The sequence below is a fragment of the Polistes fuscatus genome, unplaced genomic scaffold, assembly GCF_010416935.1.
Source record: "Polistes fuscatus isolate 324 unplaced genomic scaffold, CU_Pfus_HIC Scaffold2, whole genome shotgun sequence".
Lineage (NCBI taxonomy): Eukaryota > Metazoa > Arthropoda > Insecta > Hymenoptera > Vespidae > Polistes > Polistes fuscatus.
In genome coordinates, this window is record NW_025113096.1 from 13,733,560 (window position 1) to 13,757,720 (window position 24,161).

The 24,161-nt window shown below is 32.4% G+C and overlaps 1 protein-coding gene across 1 annotated transcript in view; it reads left to right on the plus strand.

Annotated features, from left to right (window-relative positions):
* The window catches only part of LOC122516913, a 35,794-nt gene extending 13,794 nt beyond the window's left edge, over nt 1-22,000 (plus strand). The window contains exons 3-4 of the mRNA XM_043635130.1: nt 16,261-16,495; nt 21,236-22,000. Of these exons, the coding sequence (XP_043491065.1) occupies nt 16,261-16,495; nt 21,236-21,564 (564 nt within the window). The 3' untranslated portion in view covers nt 21,565-22,000. The remainder of the gene's footprint in view (nt 1-16,260; nt 16,496-21,235) is intronic.
* The last annotated feature ends 2,161 nt before the right edge of the window (nt 22,001-24,161 follow it).

Consider the following 24,161-nt stretch of genomic DNA (forward strand, 5'->3'; position numbering starts at 1 on the left):
CGTACGCATCGTTTAAAAGGCAAAGTTTAATCATGCTCTAATGTAGGTCTAATGTAGGTCTAGCACATCACAGACGGGAACCCAAGGACCAACATCCCATGGCCTACATTCGGTTGCGCATGCTTCCTCTCTACCTTTTACCTTTACATATATACACGCACATTTATACGTACACATACATACTCGCGTATACATACATACACAAATACACGCTTTCTATGTTCTCTCTCTTTGTAACGGTGGCAAATCAAGAAAATTAACATTGGTGCATGCACAATTATCGTGTTGTCTATCTTAGTTACTTATGATCAATGAAATTACAAAGATAATAATATTAGGAAAAATCCATCGGAAATCACTATGCTTGATTTCATTGATGATATTATGATACTGTCATTAAACCGAATATATTACGTGAATCATGCTTTATTTGTTTTTTTTTTTGTTTTTTTCGGAAAATTGTTGCCTATTTTAAGAAAAATGTATATACCTACAAACCTTATAATCGAATTATTACTTAATAATACTCATAATATTATTCCAAATTATTATATTAGATTATATTTAATATTAAAAATATATTGATCGAGAATATAAATGTATTGATCGTCAAGAAAATTTCGAACTATTCCAATATTTCCAAATCTAACTTTTTTTTTTACTTGTAAGAGCATATTTTCTTTCATCTTTCTTATATCCGTTAAAATTCTGAACTTCTTAAAATAAATGTTTCAAGATATAGAATGTAATAGTTCCAGCAATAAAAATGAATTCGAAGATGAGAAAGTAAGTAAGAAAGAAGAAAAGAAAGAAATAGAGATAGAGAGGAGAATATTTTGCGGTAGAAAAGTTAGCACGCGTTTTCCCATTTATATTTCTTCGAACGTCGATTCGTTCCTCGGCAATCTCGATTTATTTTACCGCTCGCCATCCATCCATCTCTATCTGTTGAGGACTTATCTTTGAAAGATCGATCGATAATTCAACATTCTTTGTAGAAATGCGGTTCTATCGGTTTGCAAAGATAAAGAAAAACTTGTTCAAATTAATTCTCAATGATATTACAGCAAATTAGGTACAAATAGTATTTGCGAGTATTTTTCATTTACTTTAATATTTTTCTATAAACGCGTTTTTACAATCTTTCTGAAAGTTAATCTATTAAAAAAAAAAAGAAGAAAAAAAAATTAAAAAACGGAAATAAAAAGATAAGCAAAAAAGGACAGCATAATTAATAAACAAACAATTCAAGATACTTATTGTCATAATAATTTATACATTCCTGTAAAACCTCAATTATACTTCTTTTTAAGAGAAAATACGCTTTTATACTTTGTATAACAAAAAAAAATAATTTACAAAATAAAGTAGGAGGAATCTAATTTAAAGGAAACGTGAGTTACATGCGTCGAGGTAACAAAAAGGTTGGAAGGATGGTAAAACGTTGTTGAATGTCGAATTAACGAGGACTTGGGACAAGTAAGTGGGTTGAGTTTTCTCGCTGAAGGTTACTCGTGCGAATCGAGGAAAATGAAAACGTTGCTTTTGGGAAAGTATTCTGTGGCTCGTGTTTAAAGTTCCGCGCACGTTGCGCGAATGGGGAAGCTCATCCGAAAGCGTCAAACTTTATCGCTCGGACCGTAAAATTTGCACGGGTTAACAGAAAATTTTACGCTCGCATGAAGCCTTGCTACATGACCTCTTCGATACGTACACACGGGGGTGTGAAATTTAGGTCGAAAGGGGTAACGCTGCAGATGGCACCTCAAAGTCCAACCAACTTTCGAGTCTTGTTTTGTATACTATTTTTTCCCCTTTTTTCTTTTTTTTCGTTCTGTTCCTCCTGTTTTAATTTTCTTTTTTTTGTTCTTTTTTTTTCTTTCAAACTCAGTTCCCGCTCGTGACAAAAAAGAAGAAGAAGAAGGAAGAAAGAAAAATATTTCGACGAAAATAGCTAGAACTACGTGATGGTTAATGCACAGAATAAAAGTAAAAATATATGTCAAAAAAGGTTATAAATAATATATTATTACGTGAAAAATTACGTAGCACATATTTAAACTTTTTCTTTGATAATAAATTGTGGAGTAAAAATTTTTTGCGTAAAGGTAAAAAGACATAATTATCAATCGCTATAATATCAAAGAGATATTACATCATCGGAATAAAATGTATGTATCATTAGAATAAAACATCCTCTTATTTTAATCGTACCGTTGGTCCATCGATGGTACGAAAAGCAGATAAGCCAACTCGTGATTTTAATATCAAATCTTGAGAACGATTCAGAGTGGAGTAGAAAAGGAAGATGAAAGAGTAAATCTCAGCTAGGGACGCGAGCTTGCATGCAAATGCATTGCATAAGTTAGCATAAGTAAAGCACCCTCTCGCTTATTACTTCATGAGAGGAGGTTAAAACAACTGATTTTCGGCATTGAATAGTAACTGTGTGTCAGACATAAACTAGACGTCATCCATGATCCGAACGTGCGTAAATGTTCAAGAGAGGATTATGTTTTACTCGACAAGATTTTCCTACGAAAGCTTCAATTACCTTTTTCTTCTTCTTTCTCTTTCACACCATGAGAACGCCAATATCCCTAAATCTCTTTTAATCTATCATTTTTGTGTCATTATAGTCTATCATAGAATCACGGATTATTTCCTAAAATACAATTTCTAACTAACGAGAACATATTACTTCTTATTTTGTTTTGTTTGTTTTTTTTTCATGATTGCTCATATTATTTTAAAACAAAAAATTAAATTATTTTAAATAAATTTTGTAACGAATTGGATATTATATAATTATATATCAATGATATGATATTATTAATACGATAATATAGGAATGAATGACCAATAACCTTTTATATTACTTTCAAAAAGTTATATCTTTTGAAGAGACATATTGGTTCATTGAATCAAATCAGAGTGAAAGATCACATTACCCGGATCATCGGCTGCTCTCCATTTTATAAATCGGATCAGAATACTCGATTATAAAAAAAAAAATGAAGAAAATATAAAATATAGTAAAATAGAAACGGACGTATTTCAAATAAGATTCAAATCGATGCATTTTCTGAAGAAATTTACGCAATAAGTTTGACTTATATCTACTCGTTCTGGGAGTAATTAAATGATCACAATTTACGGGAAAAAGTTTGTGTCATTAGTTAAACTCTCCCGGTTATGAACTCCTTCTAAGTTTCTTAACTGTAACAGTAGTTAATATTAATCGTTATTCTCACTGTGCCTGTCGCGATAATGAAAAAATTTAAATGTTCCAAAAGTCCTTAGGAATGAAAGCAAAGCTAAGCGAAACGAAGTTTCAAAAAACAAAAAAAATAAAATAAAATAAAAAATAAAATAAAATAAACAGAAAATTAAAAATTAATAAAACAAAAAAATTCGTTACCTACGCGTCACGAATCACATTGTTCGTTCGTCCTTTCTTTTTTTTTATTTTGGTGTGTTTTCGTTGACGAAAAAACTCAATCCAAACGAATTTATTTCAAGAGAGGATAAATCGATCACACACCTGAGCTTTTTCGAATCGTCGGTGTAGGCTTAGAAAAGAGGAACTAAAATCGCGTTTTCTATCGTGGACAAATGGTTTTAAACCGTGCGGGTTTGTGTGTTAGTGAACGAGCAGAGACACGAACTGTGGCATATCGATCTTTGAAATTTACCTGCCGATACGTGTAACTCGTCCTACGATTGACGCGGAAATAGTTACGTTATCTCGACTAGAAGAATAGGAACGTGCTTCTGGGAATACGTCGAGGGAATACGATCGATAATAATACTCTTTCCCTTACTTTTTCTAACTCTTTCTTTTTCTCTAACTTTTCGATCTTTCAAAATAGATGGCTCGTCGACAGGCAATTATTAACAACTCGCCCTTTTTTTTCCTCTCTTTTTACAAATACCAGCTCTAAATTGGAAACAGATATGAAAACAGTTTAAGGAAAAATGAGGATGAAAAAAAGGAGAAGTCAGAAAAAAAAATGAGTAACAAGTTGTTCTTCTATGAAATGAAAAGAGAAACCGAGTAGAAAAATTTTACCGATAAGTTTAACTTTTACCCAGTACTTACGTACGTACCTACTTACCAGCGTTAAATCTCAAATAAAATTTTATTTTTTGCTTTTCCCTTCTTTTTCCTTTTTTTCTTCTTTTTTCAAAATCCATTTTCGTAAAATACCATCAACTTCGAATAACGTAACGTCAACGTGGATAAAATGAATGGGCTGCATCGTACGTTTTCACGTCGCGAAGCCAAAGGAAGTTTCCCACCTTCGACGAAGTCGGCACCGGCATTAGCTGAGGGTGCCCAGCTATTATTATATTTTGTATTTAACCAAACTTCGATGCTTGTTCCGTAAGTTAAGCTTCTTCCAACCACCTTATCTTTCTCTCTCGTTCACTTCCCCCTTACCCTCCCCCCACCCTCACCTTTCTCTTTCTATCTGTCTCTATCTATCTCTTTTACTCTTTCCCGTTGGAACGAAGATGAGAGAAAACTTTCGAAAAGGGGATGGCAGCTTCCGTCGTCGCCAAGTGAACGTTCTCATTTGCCTTTCAAAGGCTCGCTAGCAACCCTATCCCCATCCTCCTCCACTCTAAACCATCCCATCTCGCTACCACACTCACTATTATTCTGCGAGATACGAAGAAGAAGAAGAAGAAGAAGAAGACTATACCGAAACGAAGAGTACCACCAGAGTCTTCTCCGTTGAAAGTCGAGAGAAGCTGCGAGAGAAGGTTGAAAATCTTGTTGAATTTTCCTTCTTTCTTACCCCCCCTCCTCCTCCTCTTCCTCCCCACTTCTCTGGCTCCCACTTTCTATCTCTTTCTCTTTCATTCTCTCGTTAACGGCTATTAAACAATGTGCAAACGTAGAGAAAAGCGCTGGTGGGGTAGAGAAAGAGATTAAAGGGATAGGGGGAGGTAGGGGGCTGGGATGAGGGCGGTTTAGAGAAAGAAAGAGAGAAGAATCATTTACACGATGAAAACTATTCGCGATATAACGGAGGAAGAGGGTTCTTCGCTTCGAAACTAGAGATCTTCTCCTCCTCCTGCTTCTGTTCATCCTTCTTCTTCTCTTCTTCTTCTTCTTCTTCTTTCTCTTGATTCTTCTTTTTATGTTAGACCTGCCGGTGGATATTAAAATTATGAATCACGCATGTCAGCTAACCTCCATGAAATTTACGTCCTAAGCATTTCGCGAATTCTTCGTCCTCATTTTCGTCGTTGTCGTCGTCGTCGTCATCGTCATTAATTTTTATGTTTTTTTATTGTATCCTAACTTTTTCTTCATCTTATTCTCTTTTTATTTTCCTTTAATCCTTTTTATTTTCAATATTTTTCATTGGAGATAAATCTACGTAACGAATCGTTTTTGTTAACGAGTAATTTAGTTTATCAGTTATTGCAATACATAAAAAGTTCTTTGTTTTTTTAATGAGAAACTTGATTATTATAATCGAATTAAAAGAGTTTTCGCAGAAAGTGTAGACGATGACAATCTTGATCTAATAAGTTCTATCTAAGTTCGAAGAAGTCTTAAGATTTGACGAGAAGTTGAATATTTTCGATGCATTCTTGCACAAATTGCCCGGTATGATCTTATTAAACTATCGTTATATCGTTATATCGTATATTTCCTGATTGCTTCTGGATTAGTTAAATGAAAACCTTTAAGTATATATATAATATACCTTGGAACTCTGTTCTCTCTCTCTCTCTCTCTCTCTCTCTTTCCCTCTCTTTTCCTTTTTTTCATTTCTATGTCTTATCTTTCACAACTTTAGCTTACTTCCATAAGTTTTCTACGACCCGTTCGTATGCGCTAGGAACTTTTACACATCATGATTTTTGTGATCACAGAGAAACATTTTTAAATAATACGAAATAAAAGAAATATATGACAAAGGAAATATTTTTTACGGATATTTCTTTTTTAAGAAATTAAAACGAAATTTTCTTTATAATATAAAATAATGTAGTTTATACGCATAAAAATAAGTGTCGCTTGTAAAAGCAATGAATGATAAAATTTGTAAGAAAACGAAAAGAATTCAGCCAGTTAGCAATTAGTTTCCCGTTTGAGGTAAAAACATGAGTGTAAATTTATGGCTTCGATACTTAAAACGTGACGCGACTAGGATCTATACAGAAGGGCTACGAAGGGCTACCAGAGGGCTACGAGAGGGATACTGACCAGTATAAGATTTCACGAAGTTGTACGATCGTAATCCTATGGTAAAACTTCTGATAGATGAGATTGTAAAGTAAAAAAAAAAGATAAAACCCCTAAAAAAAGAGAACGAAAATAAAGAACAAAAGAAAAATATGAAAAATGCTTTTCTTTCCGTTAATTACATTTCATTTTCATAGTAATTTATAAACATAAGTTATGCATTTAAAATATTCCGGAATTTTAAATTTACGAGTCGACTACTACAAGTTTAAGCCCGTAAAAATAAATGGACAGAGAAACTGTATTGCTAAGCGTGTCTTTGTTAAAACTAGTTGAACGGACTTTAAAAATGTTCATAATTTTAAACTTGACCACAACATAAATGTCCACAGATACTCCTAAAAGTTTACGTTCTCTCTCTCTCTCTCTTTCTCTTGTTTTTACTCTTTTTCTTTTATTTATTTTCCGAGAAAGAAAGTATACAGGAGTAGTTGCTAGCACATTGCAACACATTTCAATAAAGGATAAAAGAAGAAGAAGAAGAAGTAGATAAAGAAAAAGAAAAATAGAAAGATAGAGTAAATGACCTTTTTCGTTAGAATCATAAGTACGAGTGAATGTTCTCGAAAAGATGTTTAACCAAAAGTCTTACCAAACGTGATATTTAATTCTAAAACAAGTTTCTAATACTATGTCTATGATACGGTAAAAAGATAATTCTAAATAATTAAATAATAAGATAAAATAAGCGGAATTTTTGTCTTAATTCGAGTTTTCTCAAAATATCTACAACGTTCTTCCATCTCGGACTTGACCATTTCGTTCAGTTCGTTCGCATTTTACGAGGATAGTGAGTATAAAAAAAAAAACAAGAAAATAAAGAGAAAAGATAAAGAAATAGAACAAGAAGAAGAATGAAACGAGCACCTAACTATTTTGTGCTAGGCCAAAGCTTGATTGGATCGCTGATCGATGGTACGAGCAAGCAATGAACGCCGAAGCTCAAGTGTTTTTTACTTTTTTCTTCGAGAACTATCGCGATGGTTTGATACTATAAAAAGAAAAAAAAAAGGAGTAAAAGAGAAACATCGCAACATTTTCGTAAATAGGATTTTGTCTACGTAAGCGAATAAGATTAACAAAAAATTTCATTTTTCTTTTAATGAGAAACTAGCAAAAATTGAAAGTAATTTTCTAAAAGGAACACAATGTTTAAGAACGAAATAAGAAATTTTTGTTTACTCCGGTATTAAATTTATATTACTTTTTCGTGTAACAATTAATTGTAACACAATGTTTTTAGAACGTGATTAGAATCTATATTTTTACTTCATTATTAAATTTATATTACTTTTTTGGGTAACATTTAATTATATCATTAACAGAAAGAAAAAAGAAAATAACTTTTCATAGGAGGACGTTGATTAAAATTTCATTAATTGGATTCTCACTCAAAAGGCGATGTAATTAGAGAGAAATCACGACGACATGTGAGATTTGGAAGTGTGATATCGAGTGATTCTCAATGAATCAATGTACATATACGCACAAACATATGTGCACATATATCCTTCCCGTAACATTCTGTGCAGTTCTGCGGGCGATAAGCGGTCGGATGTTAAATCAGCATAAACCGTAAAGTCCAATGAGTTCGATTAATTCAATATAGGATGAGTATGCTCTTTATACAAACGAGAACTGCTTCGGATGATCGAACTTTAACGCTCGATAAAGTAATAATAACATTCAAAGCGCCAATGTTCTGGAACGCGTATATATGTGCGTAGATATATGTACATATGTATGTACATATGTTACAATTTCAATTACAAAGGACCCATTTCAATGTAAAGATATACATAGACTGGTGCAACAAGAACTACAATTTTAATCTATTATAGAAAGTTTTGCTCAATGAATCTTTTTCTGTAACAGAAACCGAGGTTACCGGAAAGATAAACATTAGTATCTAAAAAAAAACTTATTATTTTTTCGTTGATTTAAAATTACAGTTCTTGTTGCGCCACCCCATATATACATGTATACAATAACAGGTACATAAATTTTATATGAGTCGATAATTCATGAGAAGAGGTTGAAAAATACTGAACATAACACATGAAGAAGTGTTAGGCGTTCCAATAGGAAAATACATTCCAAGTATTGCCCTAAACTGAGTTGTGACGAGCTGTATCTCTGATTTAAGTTATAATAGACGAAAAAAAAAATGAATTACTATTAGATGACTTTAATAATCACATAGTTATAAATTGAAATAAATACAACTCAATATTTGTGAACATTCTTTTGAAAGTATCGAAGTGATACATAGGCATAAAAAGTCGTTGAAAAAAATATACAAATAAAAACAAAAAGTTCAATCATAGGTTGAAATATCAAACGTATATATCGTTAACAAGCACACAATGGTCATCCGTGAACAATTTAATAATTAAACGAAAAGATACAAAATCGTTTCGTTGCACAAGAATCTAAAAAATTCATTGTGTATGATTACGTGATATACCAACTATACATATACACAGATAAAAGAATGAATATGTCGCATATTTATTTATTAAGCTTTTATTGACACCCGTTTCAATACTTTGTTTAGTTTGAATTTACCTATTGTTGCGAGACGAACGTGCTTATATTTACGCGATCGATCGAATCTTGGCAAAAATTTTAATTGCAAATTTTTTCTTGTATTTTATAAAAAGAAATTTGTTTTGTTTCGATTAAAAAACAATTATATTATTTTTGTAAAAAAGGAAATAACGTCAAACGTGTTTATCATTTGCAATTTATCAAAAAGTTGGCAATGAAATTAGGTTTAATAGATACAGCAAATTTGTAATTCTCAATAATCGTAGTTAGAATTTTCTTACTTGATATTCGGAAATTTCTTGGCTTGCCATTACTTAGGTGAAATCCTCGATGTGTCGATTATACAGCTCGTCAAGATAATCGTGTCGATGGTAAATGATAAACGACCGTCAGAACGGTTTGATGTATCGTCTTATGATCAAGACTATCATTAGTTTCTGATATCATGCTAAGATTTTGAGGAATGAAAGACCCCGTCAAATTAGAAATCGTATTACTTACAAATTCTAATATATAGGGCAAGCTTTTAAACCCTTTTTAATTATTACAAACATACATATCAAATTTGTTTAATTCATACTATAAACATATGTACAATACCAGCCAAAAATTTGGTTACGTCACTTCATTTTGTTAAAATTTCTTTATTCTTTCACGTGTTTTATATGACTCTATTTAGAATTGTTTATATTGGGGACTCTGGATCAAAAAATAAAAATTATTTATTTTCTTTTTTTTTTATTGATTTGTTTTTATTTTTTTACCGCAAAAAGGACGTTCGATTGAACGGAGCTGCCCATAAAGACCATGTCTTATGTTATAAATTTTCTGTTATCAAAATTCATCAGATCAACTTTCCCAGCTACCAGTACTGTTCATGATATTACATTGCAATATCTTACACGTTCGGCTTTGTTTTTTGTTCACAAGTATTAGATTTTTTTTTTATATGAGGTAGTGACGTTTCAGTAGATTGTTTACCTTTGCTATGGTTGGATATAAATGATACAGTAAAAAATTAAAATTAAATTGTACCAAAACTTTTGATTATCTAACGTATACTAATCTATTCATTTTCTAATTGAAATGTAAAAAATTGGTATCCATTGTTTAAAAAAAAAAAAAAGAAGTAAATTTGAAAAATGTAAAATAGAAAAGTGTTATCAACCGATTGAATCTAACCAAAGTAATTTCTTATCGACTCGATCTTGGAACTGGCCGCAATTGTTTAGCTGGCGTTCACCAAGGGACGATAGGTACCCTTTTAAGGGTGAAGCTCAGCCAGCTCGAAGTTAAACTTTATCCTGAAGATTCGCCGTAGCAGGAACTCCATTCGTTCCATTAAACCACGAGCACGAATCCGAAGTACGGACCATACAATTTCGGTTTAGTTTGCGCTTGGTCTAACAGAAAATATCTCGATCCAGATTCACTCACATACGTAAAGGATACAGACGATGAAAATTCGAGAGAAGGAGAAACGGAAGAACAAAAAAAAATTGTCTGTATAAACACATACATATACGTATACATTAAACGAAGAAGAGATTGCCGGATATCGGGAAAAATATCTCAAAGATAAAAAAAAGAAGAAAAAAAGGAGGAGAACAAAAAAAAAAGTAAATTGGTAGGTACTGATAAATCGAACCTCGAGGGATAAGATCTTCCTTTAAACTTCGTTTTACAAATAATGTTGCTTTAAAATCTAACAGAAAAAAAAAAGAAAAAGAACAATTGGAAGAAAATAAAATCTCTCACTCTCTCTCTCTCTGAGAAGAGAGCGAGAATACTTTAAAGCATTATTCGAAATCGGATTTAGTACGAGTTTTTAAGAGACAGAATAGTAGAAACACAGAGATTCTACAGAAAAGAATAGTACAATCGTATCGAAAAGTAAAAGAAAGAATATAGCGAAGTTTTATCTCGCGTTCAGTAGTAGAAGGAAGGCAGCTCTTCAAACGTTGACACCCTCCTGTCTTCAGATGAAAGGAGCTTCGACGTTCCGATAAATCGTCGCGTTTTTCGATTAGATCGTCGTCCAGCAGGTTCGGCCAAGACGTCACTGGATCAGACAATCTCCAAAAAGGAGACAGAGGGAGAGAAAGAGAAGAGATAAAGTCTTCTCTTCTTCTTGCGTGTGCCAGCTCCGGCATCAATTTCGGTCCAGTGATATACGAGCGAATATTATCCGGCAAGGACACGACACTCTCTCTCGAAGCTAGTGGAGAAGCTCAACGTATGCAGAGCCTCATCGATTTCCAGCCGTTTTGAACACACCTCGACAGCTGGCAATTTTTCCAAGAAGACGTGCATTTGCATCTTTACGACTTTTGACGAGCAAATCCATATCTTGTCTTCTTTCCCTTTCTTCTATTCTTTCTTTTCCAAACCACCCCGCCCCGTCCCCGTCCAGCAAAATTTTTTATTATTTTTGTTCTTATTTCCTTTTGTCTTTCCTCTCAACACGTGCGACTACTTCGTCTTCTTTTAAAAATCATTATCCTTTTATTTCACGATCTAACTCAATCGTTCCACCACTCAATTTTATCATATTATAATTTAGCATTTGATGCCATTGACGTGTGCCATTACATATTATTTTCACGATCAATTCTAGACAATTATATTTTATGTCATGCAATACAACAAGGATCTCTATAATAATGTAGAATTTAATTACCGAAGCTCCTTTTTGGTTGTTTTTTTTTTTTTTTTTTTTTTAATAAAAATAGAATATCGTCGATCGCGGGCGTAAAAGTGATTAATACCGTTGTCGTCCTTTACAAGTGATTTCGAACGGTGAAGCAACAATCATTAATTCTCTTCGGTCAATTCGTGCATAATTGTAAAATTCAGATAACTGAAATCAGAGTGTGTGTTGTATGCTTGGATCATTGAACAATTCGATATTTTTTGGTGACTTTGAAAGCGTCCTCGCATTGAACGATCGGCCAAAACCGTATTTACTATGTCGTTAATTTTAAAGCTCACGACCACATTGCGAGAGAGTATAGAATGGAGGAGGAGAACTATCCAATAGAATGACAATAATTTACGACGAAAATAAAGGTTAGAGAGAAACCCGGATGGCGTATGCACGTTGCACGAACATCCCCATACTCACACTTACATTCTCCCTCTTTCTCTTACTATATATATATATATGTATACAATTTTGTTGATTCGTGTTCGTATTTGTCGTTCCGTTGCCTCGTGAAAATATCTATTCGCGAATAGCCCCATAAAGGGGCGATCTTTTGCTGACGGTTATTACATTATTGCGTAACCGCGAGCTTACAAGGAACCACACGCTACGTTGATTCGTACTACAAAAGAGACTTTGTACGTTATAGATCTTCTCTTTATTGTCTTCATTCACTATACACCGATTCAATATCTAGATTAACGTTACTTTCATATTTGCTTTTATTTTATAAATACTATACTTAAATTTTTAGCACTCGTATTAATCAAATTTAATTCGTATCTACTTTTTGTTTCTTTTTTTTTTATACTTTACGTTATTAGTTTTTCAACACCACGCTCGTTTTAAAAGTCGATTAATATAGTAAGTGACTTTGTTAAAAAAGAACAAAAAATTATAACATAAAACGTCAGGAGCACGTATTCGATTAATTGCCGACTTTGAATGTAATGTATAAAACGTTGGTCGGTTATCGTTAAACCCTACGATCTTCGTAACTGAATGGGAAATACAAAGAGAGCTACGAGGATCGCTAACGTCGCGTTGTACGCTCATAAAATGTTCGTCCACCTGGGTTATTACGAGCTATTGCTCTATGCCATTTTTCCTCTCTCTCTCTCTCTCTCACGCTTATACCATCCACAAGTCCTTTTGAAATTCGCTGGTGACCTATTAAAAGGTTGCGTAATTTCTCGGCCTGACGCGATCCAATTAAAGTAATGAACAGGCAAACTGAACTACCGAATATCAGGGCTGCGTTATTCACATTGTTCTCTGTATATCAAGTACAGTCGGGAACAATGATTACAGTCGACAAACCCGATACGAGAAAATTAAAAAACATTCATTTTTTATTTTAACTAGTTATATATATACGAAAACAGATTGAATCTGTGACGCTTAATCGATAAACTTCGTACGATTTAATTAATTCAAAGGTAAAGCGAGTATATTCGCACGAAAATTCATAATATCTGAAAAAGAAAATGGTACAAATTTGTAATAATTTGTCGATATCGATTTTTATTTTCTTTTTCTTTTTTCTTTCCATATGACAAAAATAGTATTAAAAAGAAAAAAAAATCTCTCGGGGTTTATTGCGGACTGTATTTAGCGTAACGCGAGACAGTAAAATCGTGTACTACGTACTTTCACGCGCGCACGCGTGAATTCACAGAAATAGTCAAGTATGTATGTATATACGCGCTGCGTTTATTAACGTAGAGGAGAGAACGAACGAATACGACTCGGAAACATGTTGGCCTCGTCGGTAGCTCAGTAATCGTGCCGAATGAGATTCGACAGAGACTCGGGTATCATACATGCGAAACTTTTAATTGCAACGGAGATTCTGCAAATAGATATAGATATAAATATATGTATACGTATGTATATAAAAAAAGCTACTTCAGCACATCTAACAGCAATAAAATAAAAAGAAAGGATTCATATAAATACATACCTTTGATTTGATTTGGAATAAATTCTATCTTTTAATATACATTCATAAAAAACATTCAAAATGACATCCTCGTGTATACAAGCCTGCTGCTGTCCACTGTACCAACGACTGTTTTACTTTTTATATATGTCCAAATGTTACGCGGATTTTATAAAAATTTTATCAAATTCTTTCACGAAGAATTTCAACACTGTCACTGTTTCACTAAATTCACCTAGCAAAAAAATTATTATATATATATAATAATTCTTCTCTAATATCTACATATATATAAATTGTTTAGACGTTTAAAGTTGGCACTAAATTATTTCTCGTTTGTTCAGAGACAACTTGTGTTTACAGGATGTCTCTTGTAATTGGTGGTACAAACGAACAATGGATGATTCTATAAGAAAAACTAAGTTTAAAATGTAAAATACAATTTGTCCAAATAAGACTTTGTTTTTGGAGATAAACAAATTTGTAAATTTGTCAAGTACACATGCACCTGATTTAGTTTCAGCTTAGTTCCACTCTTCAACAGTTCTACTCTTATGTTTATCGAATAATGTTACAAGCTCAGTCAAGTGCACAAGCACTTAACAAATGTTATTCCACGTTTTCGACTTACAATTAGTTTTTCCATGTAAAATAATCCTTTACTCACTTGTACCACCACCAGTTGCAGAATACCAATTATTTAAGATCGAGACTCAATTAAACGTCTCATTTCATTGGATCTTTCGCAAATGAGAATTGTATAAAGAATTTTCAAATTCGCGTTCCATTGATATGAGTTCTTCTTTCTTTCTATCTTTCTTTTATTGCAGAGATCTTTTAAAGCTCGGCTAAAGCCTTTCATCGATATTTTTACTTACTCGAAATTCATACAACATTGATAAAATGTATCATCAAATCATTGAAAAGAATAAAAAAGATAAAAAAAACAGAATTATTAATAAAACATTTTATTTGAATTATATATAACTGGCTCGAATATTAGAGAAATTTAATTAAATTCAATACAATGAAAATTAACCGATGAATAAAATTACAATCGTCGAAAAGTTACGCAAGCGTTAAAGCCTTACATACGTCCAGAATTTTCCAAAAAACGATTTCTTTTTTAACAGATTGTTGTTCTTTATAGTTTTAGGCTTATTTCTGTGGAAGTCAATTGCAAAAATTCCCCATAGATCCAAAGTTATGGTAGAAAATGTGGCTGCCCGACGAGAGTTTGATGCACAGATAGCCGTCCTTTGTTTGAGACACTTAAAACTTTAAACGCGTTTTTCTCGAAACTACTTTTTCCGCCATGGTTGGCATGATAACTCATAGAGTTTTTAATATTTTTTAATGCGATTTTTTTTTAAATATTCGAAATCTTCTTCTCTATAGTTGTCGAGCCGGATTTTGGATACTTTGATTTAAAAATTTTATAAAAATCATTAAAGTATAAAATTTATGACGTAAAACGCATACTTTTTTTAAAACTGTCATAAATTGCTAAATTTTCCGAAATTCAAAATTCCGGCTCGACAACTATAACTATAACTTTATTTTACAAGAATTTTTTTGTATTCTGTAGATCGATCAAAATTTACAGGAGATATCATGCAGACCGTGGAGCAACTTTTTTTTCTTAGTGTTGTGGAACGTGTGATTTTTTGTATAGTAATTTTTGTAAAAATAAAGTGAAATAAATTTTTTAGAAAGTTTAAATACCAATAAATAATGTGCATTTATTTTTATTAATTTCTATTGTTATCCCTACTAAAAATTTTTTTTCTTTTAACGCATTTTTGACGCTGCTAGACGTATGTAAGGCCTTAAAGGGAATAAAATAATCCCTACGAAATCTGGTTAATAATTTTTATTTATATATAATAATTACGTCTATTTCTCTCTCTCTCTCTTTCTCGTTCTCTCTCATAGAAATTACGCATTGTTCGGTCAATGAATTTAACGTATAAAAGTATAAAAAGAATTTTCGTGGCTAGCCACGGGAATTGGATACTCTGGAGACTATATTCGTTCTATTCACTTGCTATCATTTCACTAGAATCGTGCTAGATAAAGAGAGACAGAAACATAGAGATAGAGAGAAAGAGAGAAAGAGAGAGAGAGGGAGAGAGAACTTAATCGCTTGGCGATTATGTGCTCGATAAATCGCCGGTAATTTGGTTTAAGCACTTTGTACCATTATGTACATCCTGAATATAGAACTATCAAGTTCCTGGATTATCTCAACAATTGAGACCTCTCTCTCTCTCTCCCTCTCTCTCTCTCTCTCTCTCTCTCTCTCTCTCTCTTGAGTTGTCTATAAGTTATAAGCAATATATTCCTTCACCTTATCGTTTACATACTTGTATTAAACTTTATTCATTATTAATTATTATTTCAAGAAAATAATAAAATAGACTTTATATATAATTAAAAGTGAAATTAACTTTAGAAATAAATGAATAATATATTCTTGAAGTACATTATCTATCAAACTTATTTGACCACCTTACAAAATGATTGAAAGTTGGCCTAAATGAAAACTGTATCCAATTGTATCGATAATTATAATTTAAAAAGAAAATTACATATATATATGTATTATGTAACATATGATATGATATATATATGTGAACATATGTGAAAACAAAATGATGTAAAAAATTTTTGTTAAATATACGAAGGTTGTATTTTTCGTTAATACTTTGGAATATATTCTATTAATAAGAAATTTACAATTATATTGAAGGAGAATATAAATAATAAGCTAATCGATTTATGTGCCGTTTTCAGATAATGGGCAAGTGGTATGTTGTGGAAATTCTTGAACATAGGAGCGATCCGATGAGACCTATAAACAGTGAACGCGTAGTTCTCGATTCCTGTCCAACCGTTCAACTACGCTCGCACGAATATTCCTCGCTGACACTTCTCTGGACAGAGACTGCTGGAAACTTGGAATATACATTTCGGATATCTGACATAACCAGGAGACCCGGATTCTGGACTTCCTCTTCTTTACAAAATGGTATTTTTCTTTCATTATACATATTGTCTATGTTCAACCAAAAGTCCCTAACTAACATTTATGCTAATCTAATTATTGCTCGTCAAATAAAGTTTTAAAGGGAAAGAGTTTGGTAAAAGTATACTTTCACGCATTACCATTGATATTTTATACGAATCAAGGACCACTTTTCCTGAATTGTTTATAAAATTTTAAGCAATGTAAGCTACATAAGTCAGTTTCGGTCAAAAGTATAATTAATGACTTTTGTCTGAACATAAACGATATAATATATATCGATATAATAACGATACGTATTACGCGTATTATTCTAATTGATTATTTATATTAAAAGAAAAATTAGAAAAAAAAGAATAAAAACATCGTAAGTTAAACACTTATATAAGTTTATTCTAATCTATGTTAAATAATTTTAAGGTCGGAGCTATCACCAATTTACAAATATTTCCTTTTTTATTCATCCTATTGTTCTTTTACTTTTTCTCTTTTCTTTTCTTTTCTCTTTTCTTTTCTTTTTTAATTCAATCATTCCAGCGTATATAAATGGAAAAATAAATAGAAGAAGAAAATCAATTGAGGAAATAAAGAACCTTCAGTGAGAATATACGTAACTCCGATGGTCCGAAACGGACGGGAAGAGAAATTTACTTTACTGTTTGATAGATTCCGTCTTTTTGAAGGCTCTGTTTTGATAGGAAACAAAAGAGAGAAAGAGAAAAAGATAGCTCGATGAACCAACTTCCAATGGAAAAGCAAAGTTCTTTTGAAAACGATTATCGTAAGCTGCCAGATAACCGATCGCATAAACTTCCCGATGTATTTTGGAGGCCATTCGAGGAGAAGTTTTCGAAACTGTTTGAGGAATAAATTAGATTAACAGGCCGACCAAGTTACCACTATAAAGTTACCATAAAGCCTCCACAAAGTTACTTTATCTTAAGGATTATATAATGGCCAGCCATTAAAAATCAAAATCTACTTTTCGTCCTTACCATATTTTCATTAATTCTTTCCTTCACGGTCATGATTCCAATTCCGAAAAGTGTTTAGAAAAAATTTTACGACCACCGATGGTCACTTTTCAAGTCCAGACTTCGTTGGATTAAATTTTTGTCTAATAAAAAGTAACACTTTCAAAAGTAATAATCATCTTTCTAATAATCGTTGAATAATGTTTATATTTCTTAACACTATAGTTATCAAACTTTTTCGATTCTCGTCGCATCTGCCGAATACAAATTTACGCTTTACGAAATAACCAATAATTTTTGCAAGGATTAAGTAAAAATATATAAAACGCATTTTAAATAACAAATAAATGTAATCGAACTAATTTAATTAACTATATTATTGGTGCGGGACAAAATGAACCTGTTCGTCGCCGCACATTATCTCAAATCATGGAATTAAACTGGACACAACCACCCTCACTCCCATTTCCGTATTGATTTTTGTACGGTATTTATTGTTATATTTGCTCAAAGCGACAAATAAAAAGGCGCAAATGAAATTAAAATTATGAAATTTATATAATATTTGACGACAAACCCCCCCCCCCCAAGGCACCAAAGTATACAACTTGGGAATCATTGTTCTATCACGATGATGATTCAATTAAACGTTATAGAATTATGCGAAGTTTATATTTCTCAAGAAGATTGTAAATAAAATTCGACGGACATATAAAAATAATAAAATCGATGGATTGTTTAATTATATCGCGATAAGAGTTAAAAGAAAATTTGAAAAAAACAAGCCATTGATATTATTCAAATCGATGGAACAATTATGCGTAGTATCATTTGTAGGAAGTGACAATCGTTCGGTTTGGATTTGAATCTGTTGGAAATAATTATTGTCACTGGCGCTTGGTTAAAAACAATTTTTCAACCCTTTTATGTTCTCCTCTTTCTTATATTCTATCTTTTTCCTAGGTCTCTCTTTCTCTCTCTTTTCTTTCTATTGTCCAGGATTACTATAGATGCAGCTGCCTTTTCGATTAGGAGAAATCCATGCTCGAGGTATTAGCTCGATCGTAAAAAGGCAGATGGCAGATCGTTAATACCATTTATAATCAAAAAGAAAATTGGATTAGAGTCACACAAATGTCTATCCGACAAAAAAAAATTGGAAATATTCGACTAATAATTATCTGTAAGGACATATTTTTCTAAAGTCGATATAAAACAAATTTTATCATAGAAACGGAACAAGTATACAAAATAAGTATACTACAAAACAAGTATTTTTACAAATTCAAAATTAATTTTTTCATATCTCCGTTTTGAAAAGCTTTCTGTCCTATCATGAAAATGCATTGTCCTCGCATTTGTTACCATTCTCTATTTTATCTTTCTCCCTTTTCATTTACAATGTTGGAACAACCAATTACGATTTTCGACTAACATAAGACATGACTGAAAAAAGAGAAAATTCGTAGGAAAACTCACCGATGCGGGGAATTCAAATAGCAAATAATTTAGTAAAAGCTTTGCTTTTTTAATCGATTTTTTTTCAAATTGTTTTCATTTCAAAATCTTTTTCCATTTTTCTCTCTTTATATATATCTGTTTCACACGTAATCATATATATTGAAATCGTAAAATATAAATTTCTTATCAATAAATCTTGATTTTTCAACGATCGTAAAATTCACAATAAACGAATGCGACGGAGCAAATAAATTTCTTATTGTCAGAGGCTTCATTCAAGTCGTCGAAGCAATAAATTAACGAGTTCGTTTTAAAGAATCGGAACTCGTAACTCTAATGCACAATCACGTTGCTCGAACGTTGAAATTCGTTGATCTCGAAGAGATGACGTTTTATGGACTTACGAGAGTGAAAATAGAGAAGTACTTACTTCCCATGGTAAATTCTTTGGGTTCATTCGCAAATATCTCATCAGAATGCAACGACCGTAAGCTCGTACTCAAAAAAAACAAAATAGAGAAAAAAGAGACGAAGAGGGAGAGGAAAGAAAAAGAAAAAAATAGAGATAGAGAGAGGAAACAGAAACGAGAAGGAATAGGATGGGGGGATTTGTGAACGAGTTTGTTACGTTTTCGACGTTGAAAATCGTAATTTTCGTGGGTCCCGAAACGTGAGGTAAATTTTTACATTCGCGTTCGTCCCCGGTCAGCACTTGGCAGCCAATGAGCGAAGAAGGTTCAGCAGGTAGGAACGAAATCTGTGCACAGTCACTTTAACGACCTCGACGACGCATCATTATCTAATTTTGATAGTTAGTTCGTTAGAGCAAAAAATCGTTGAATTCGACACGTCGGAGTCGCTTGATTTTTAATGATACTTTAATTTCTTTTTCTTTTACTAGAACCTTATCACGTTTCCTATCCCGTGAGAGACACTTTCATCAAAAAATAAAAATAGGGGAAAAAATATATTATTTCATCGGTAACTACATTTTTAGCCAAAAATGACTAATGTAGCTTACATTACTTAAAATTTTACAAACAATTAAGGGAAAGTTCACTATCAACTCTCTTACAAAGAGAAAACATGGTAGAAAACGTTAAGAAAAAAGCATACTTTTTCCAAATTTGATTCGTCTTATTTAGAATTTGTTTGACAAGCAATAACTCAGATTCATAATGATCAGAAATGTTAGATAGTGACTTTTGGTTGAACGTAGAAGATATAAATATTTTATATATATATATTATAAGTAGTATTAAGACACTGTTTATAAATTGACTATTAGCACTTGGTGAGAGTCCTAGTTACTTTAGTTTCACGTCAAAACGTTCACTGGAAAATGTGTTGTAAAGTAACAAGATATGAACACGTATCTCGTATTACGTGTCATTATGTTGTTAGATAGCTACTTAACCTTTGATTAAAAATTACACGTAGCTACTCGCAGACACGAGAATTACATATGTATATAAAAGCTCAGTCACAAATGTAAACTTTAATTCACGTTTAATGTGCACCTCATACGGTACGGTCCAGAACAGAACGACGTTTCATGCGTGTGACGTTTCGATGATCGCTCTTACAAATGTCGACGATCCCTGCTGAATCTGACATTTCATTGAAAACGCTTTTCACCGATCGAGCAGTTAACGGCACGTAAAAAATTCCATCCCCTGTCTTTTATCGTTTACATCTGCTGATGACAACTAGGATGCAATAATGACTACCTTTTACATGAAAACAAAAAAAAAATGAAAGAAAAAATACACAATGACGTTATTGATATATTCTAATAGAAACGGGACAATATCGATCATTATTTCATTTTTGTTTACTTAATATACATACACCAATACATATTTACATATGTCATCGAAATCTTGTATATTGTATAGAAATACTTTATACACACATAGATAGAAAATAATTAGAAAAAACTAACTATATACTAGAAAAATTTGGTAAAGAATAATTAAATATGGTTAAACGTAATACTCGTCAAAGTAATCAATTATTTTCTTTACGACAATTTTGCCATTCGTGCAACTAATTTTTATTCTTCTCCCGTTGACAAATTACTTCAATTATTTTTTAGAATGTCCAATAAATTTTCTCTCGAGCGTAGAACAATAATTGTAAATACATAAAATGTGTAATATAAAAATGCATGAAGTGTACCGAAATTTTATATATAATAAATAAATATCAAATGCATAACGTAAGAACGATAAAAAAAAAGAAGTGAAAAAATATATTCACCGGAAAATATAAAAATTCTAATCTCATGGGCATTTTTCTGTCGTAGGAACGTTGGTAAGAAACCAATACAGACAATTCATTGGTTGCGTTCACGTAATGAAAGCTGTGGCCTCGGACATGGTGTTGACCTTCTGCTCGCGAAACCCTACAAGCCAGCTCTATTCCTTGCTACTCTCACGGGAACACACGCTCGGTGAGGCTGACAGACGAGGGGTTCACAATCTTCTTGGTCGACGAGGTCTGAAGATTGTAGTAACTCGTGAGACCTGCGTGAACGGTGCAGCTGGATGGAGAAGAGCTATGGTTGACCTCGTTACCTCTACGACTCTTCTAGCTCTCCTATCTTCAGCGATCCTTTCCAGATCCTCGCAGTAAAACTCTTGACGTGACCACGAACTCCTCCGCGATTTCTCGTACCAACCATCTTACCCCACCTTATGACACTTTACTCCATCCAACCAATCCACCCTATCCCTTGCGAAGAAGTACCCCTCTCTCATCTCTCAAGTCACGTAGATCTCGCGGATAACTCACGCTCTTTTTTCCTGACATAAGAGGCGTTTCGTAATTTCGCACGATATCAAAATAAAACTCGTTTCCCCGACTTCAATCGATTCATCTCACTCGAATATCGTGAAATTTATTTAAAATATGTGTATTGAAATAACAAAAGAAAAAAAAAAGGAAAAAAAAAGTAAAGGAACAAAGAAATAAAGCTTTTCAATATCAACGACATCGATATCGCTCGATAGCAATGCACGAGTACATAGTATTGTTAGTTACCATAGAGAGAAACTATTATTGACGATTTTTCTTTAAATCGATACTAGTTAGACACATCTGAAATATATAGACATATATTATATAAGTATATAAAGTATATCTCGATATATATACTATATATACGTATGAATATATATTATATATCACGTCCTTTATTCATACTTTACTTTTAACAAATAGTTAACGAAGAATCGTTCGTATGATGAGATATTACAGATACAATTTCATCTTGAAAAGAGAGAGAAAAAGAAAGGTACAGAAAAAATAGAAAAAAAAAATAAAAAATAATAAAAAAAAAATAAGTACCAATAATATTAATAATAATAATAATAATAATAATAATAATAATAACTAATATAAGAAAGAAATAGAAAAAGATTGACGTTGTAAGGTCGGACTCGATAATTTTCGGATTCTTCGAGAAACCCATGACAATATCGATTTACAAAAACCGATTTTGATCGGTTTTTTCAACGAGTAAGGCTTTTCAACGTAGATATCTTTCTATCTTCGAAATAGCAGTAATAGGACAAATTTTCAAAGATTAATATCCGAGTTCGTTGTACTCGAAAGTTTAACAATTTTCGATATCTCATCAAAGAAAGCCAAAGACACAGATGAAAAAATATCTAATGGCAGTGGCTTAAACGTTCAATGCCAATTTGGGCTTTTTGTTTTTTACGCAAATTAGGCGAATTTTAATCGTCGATCATAAAAAGCTCGAGTTTATTAAATAATACCCCCTATCATCCTTGCAGTGTGTCGCGGTTATTCTGATATTGTATAAATCAGGGTTTCCCAAACTTCTCCGCTTAACAACCACCCTCTTTTACCCGAGCCAACATTTTCACGACCCTGGTCGTATAAACTCTATACTATTTTCTCTTTTACTATCATAAAATCACAGACACTATTATTGGATAGATTCTACTACAAATTTTTGCCACCCTTTACAGGGTCACGAGTCATACTTTGAGAAACCCTGATATAGATAATCGAATAAAACGATGATCGTTCTGCCCGAAGTGTCTCGAAATTATAAACCGCATAAGTAGACATGTGTGCCACCGTGCGTTTCTTAAAAACAATCAAAAAGAAAAAAAGAAAATAAAACAACAACAACAAAATTTATATCTATATCATAGTTGAAATTTATTGGAGAGATATTAATTGTGTTCGTTAGCTTTTTTAATTATTTATCTTCTCTCTCGAATTCGATCGTCGATCTCGTCGTTATGATCGTACGTTTCGATGATAAAGTTTTTTTTTGTTTTTTAGGAGATTCCTTTCGAATGCGAATCTATGAGACGATGTATGTAGGTATATGCAGTTAATCGTTGATTCGAATTGTAATCTATGCAAAAAAGAAAGAAAACAAAAAAAGAAAAGAAAAAAAGGAGAAGAAAAATAATTATCGCAAGAGACTACGTGACGTTGTGTTTTAAAAAATGCTCTAGAGTCTTTATTTATTGTACAAAACGCTGAATATATGATGATATATATATAATATATATATATATTACGTGTATGTGTACATGATCTTAGTACCTAATACGATGTAATCGTATGCTTATTATGTGTATAAATATGGAACTAAAAAAGAAAAAGAAAATAAAAATTGGAAGCCGACATGCTTTTCATTTCGAAAAATCTTATTCATTTTTAATTTATTTTTTCTTTTTCTTTCTCTCTCTCTCCCTCTCTCTTTCAATGAGAGAGATACAACAATATGTAAATAAATATATACAAATATGTGTATGTGTATATGTGTGTTTGCGCGTTTGCGTCAACCAGTTAATGGAAATCCGATGCAACTGAGATAGTCCGTTCGTAGTAAGGCGATCGATCGATCTATCTATTTATCCATCTTTTTATCCATCTTTTTATCTTTTTTCTTTGTATTTTTATTTTTCTTTTTTTTTTCAAAGAGGACTCCTCGTTGAACGTGAAAAACTCTCTCTTGGCAAAGATACACGTAGTGCATACGTGCGCAAGGCTATCGATGAGAGAACACGTTTAAAAAGGGTGTGTAAACGTGATAACACGGAGAAAAGAGGGTCACACACGGACAAAGGACAATTCTCTATCAATCTCACTCTCGGCTAACTCGAAAGCGAAATACCTTGAAAGAAATCGTAAAGGAGGTCGTATGGGGAAAAGAAAAAGATCCGAGTGGAAGGGTACAAACA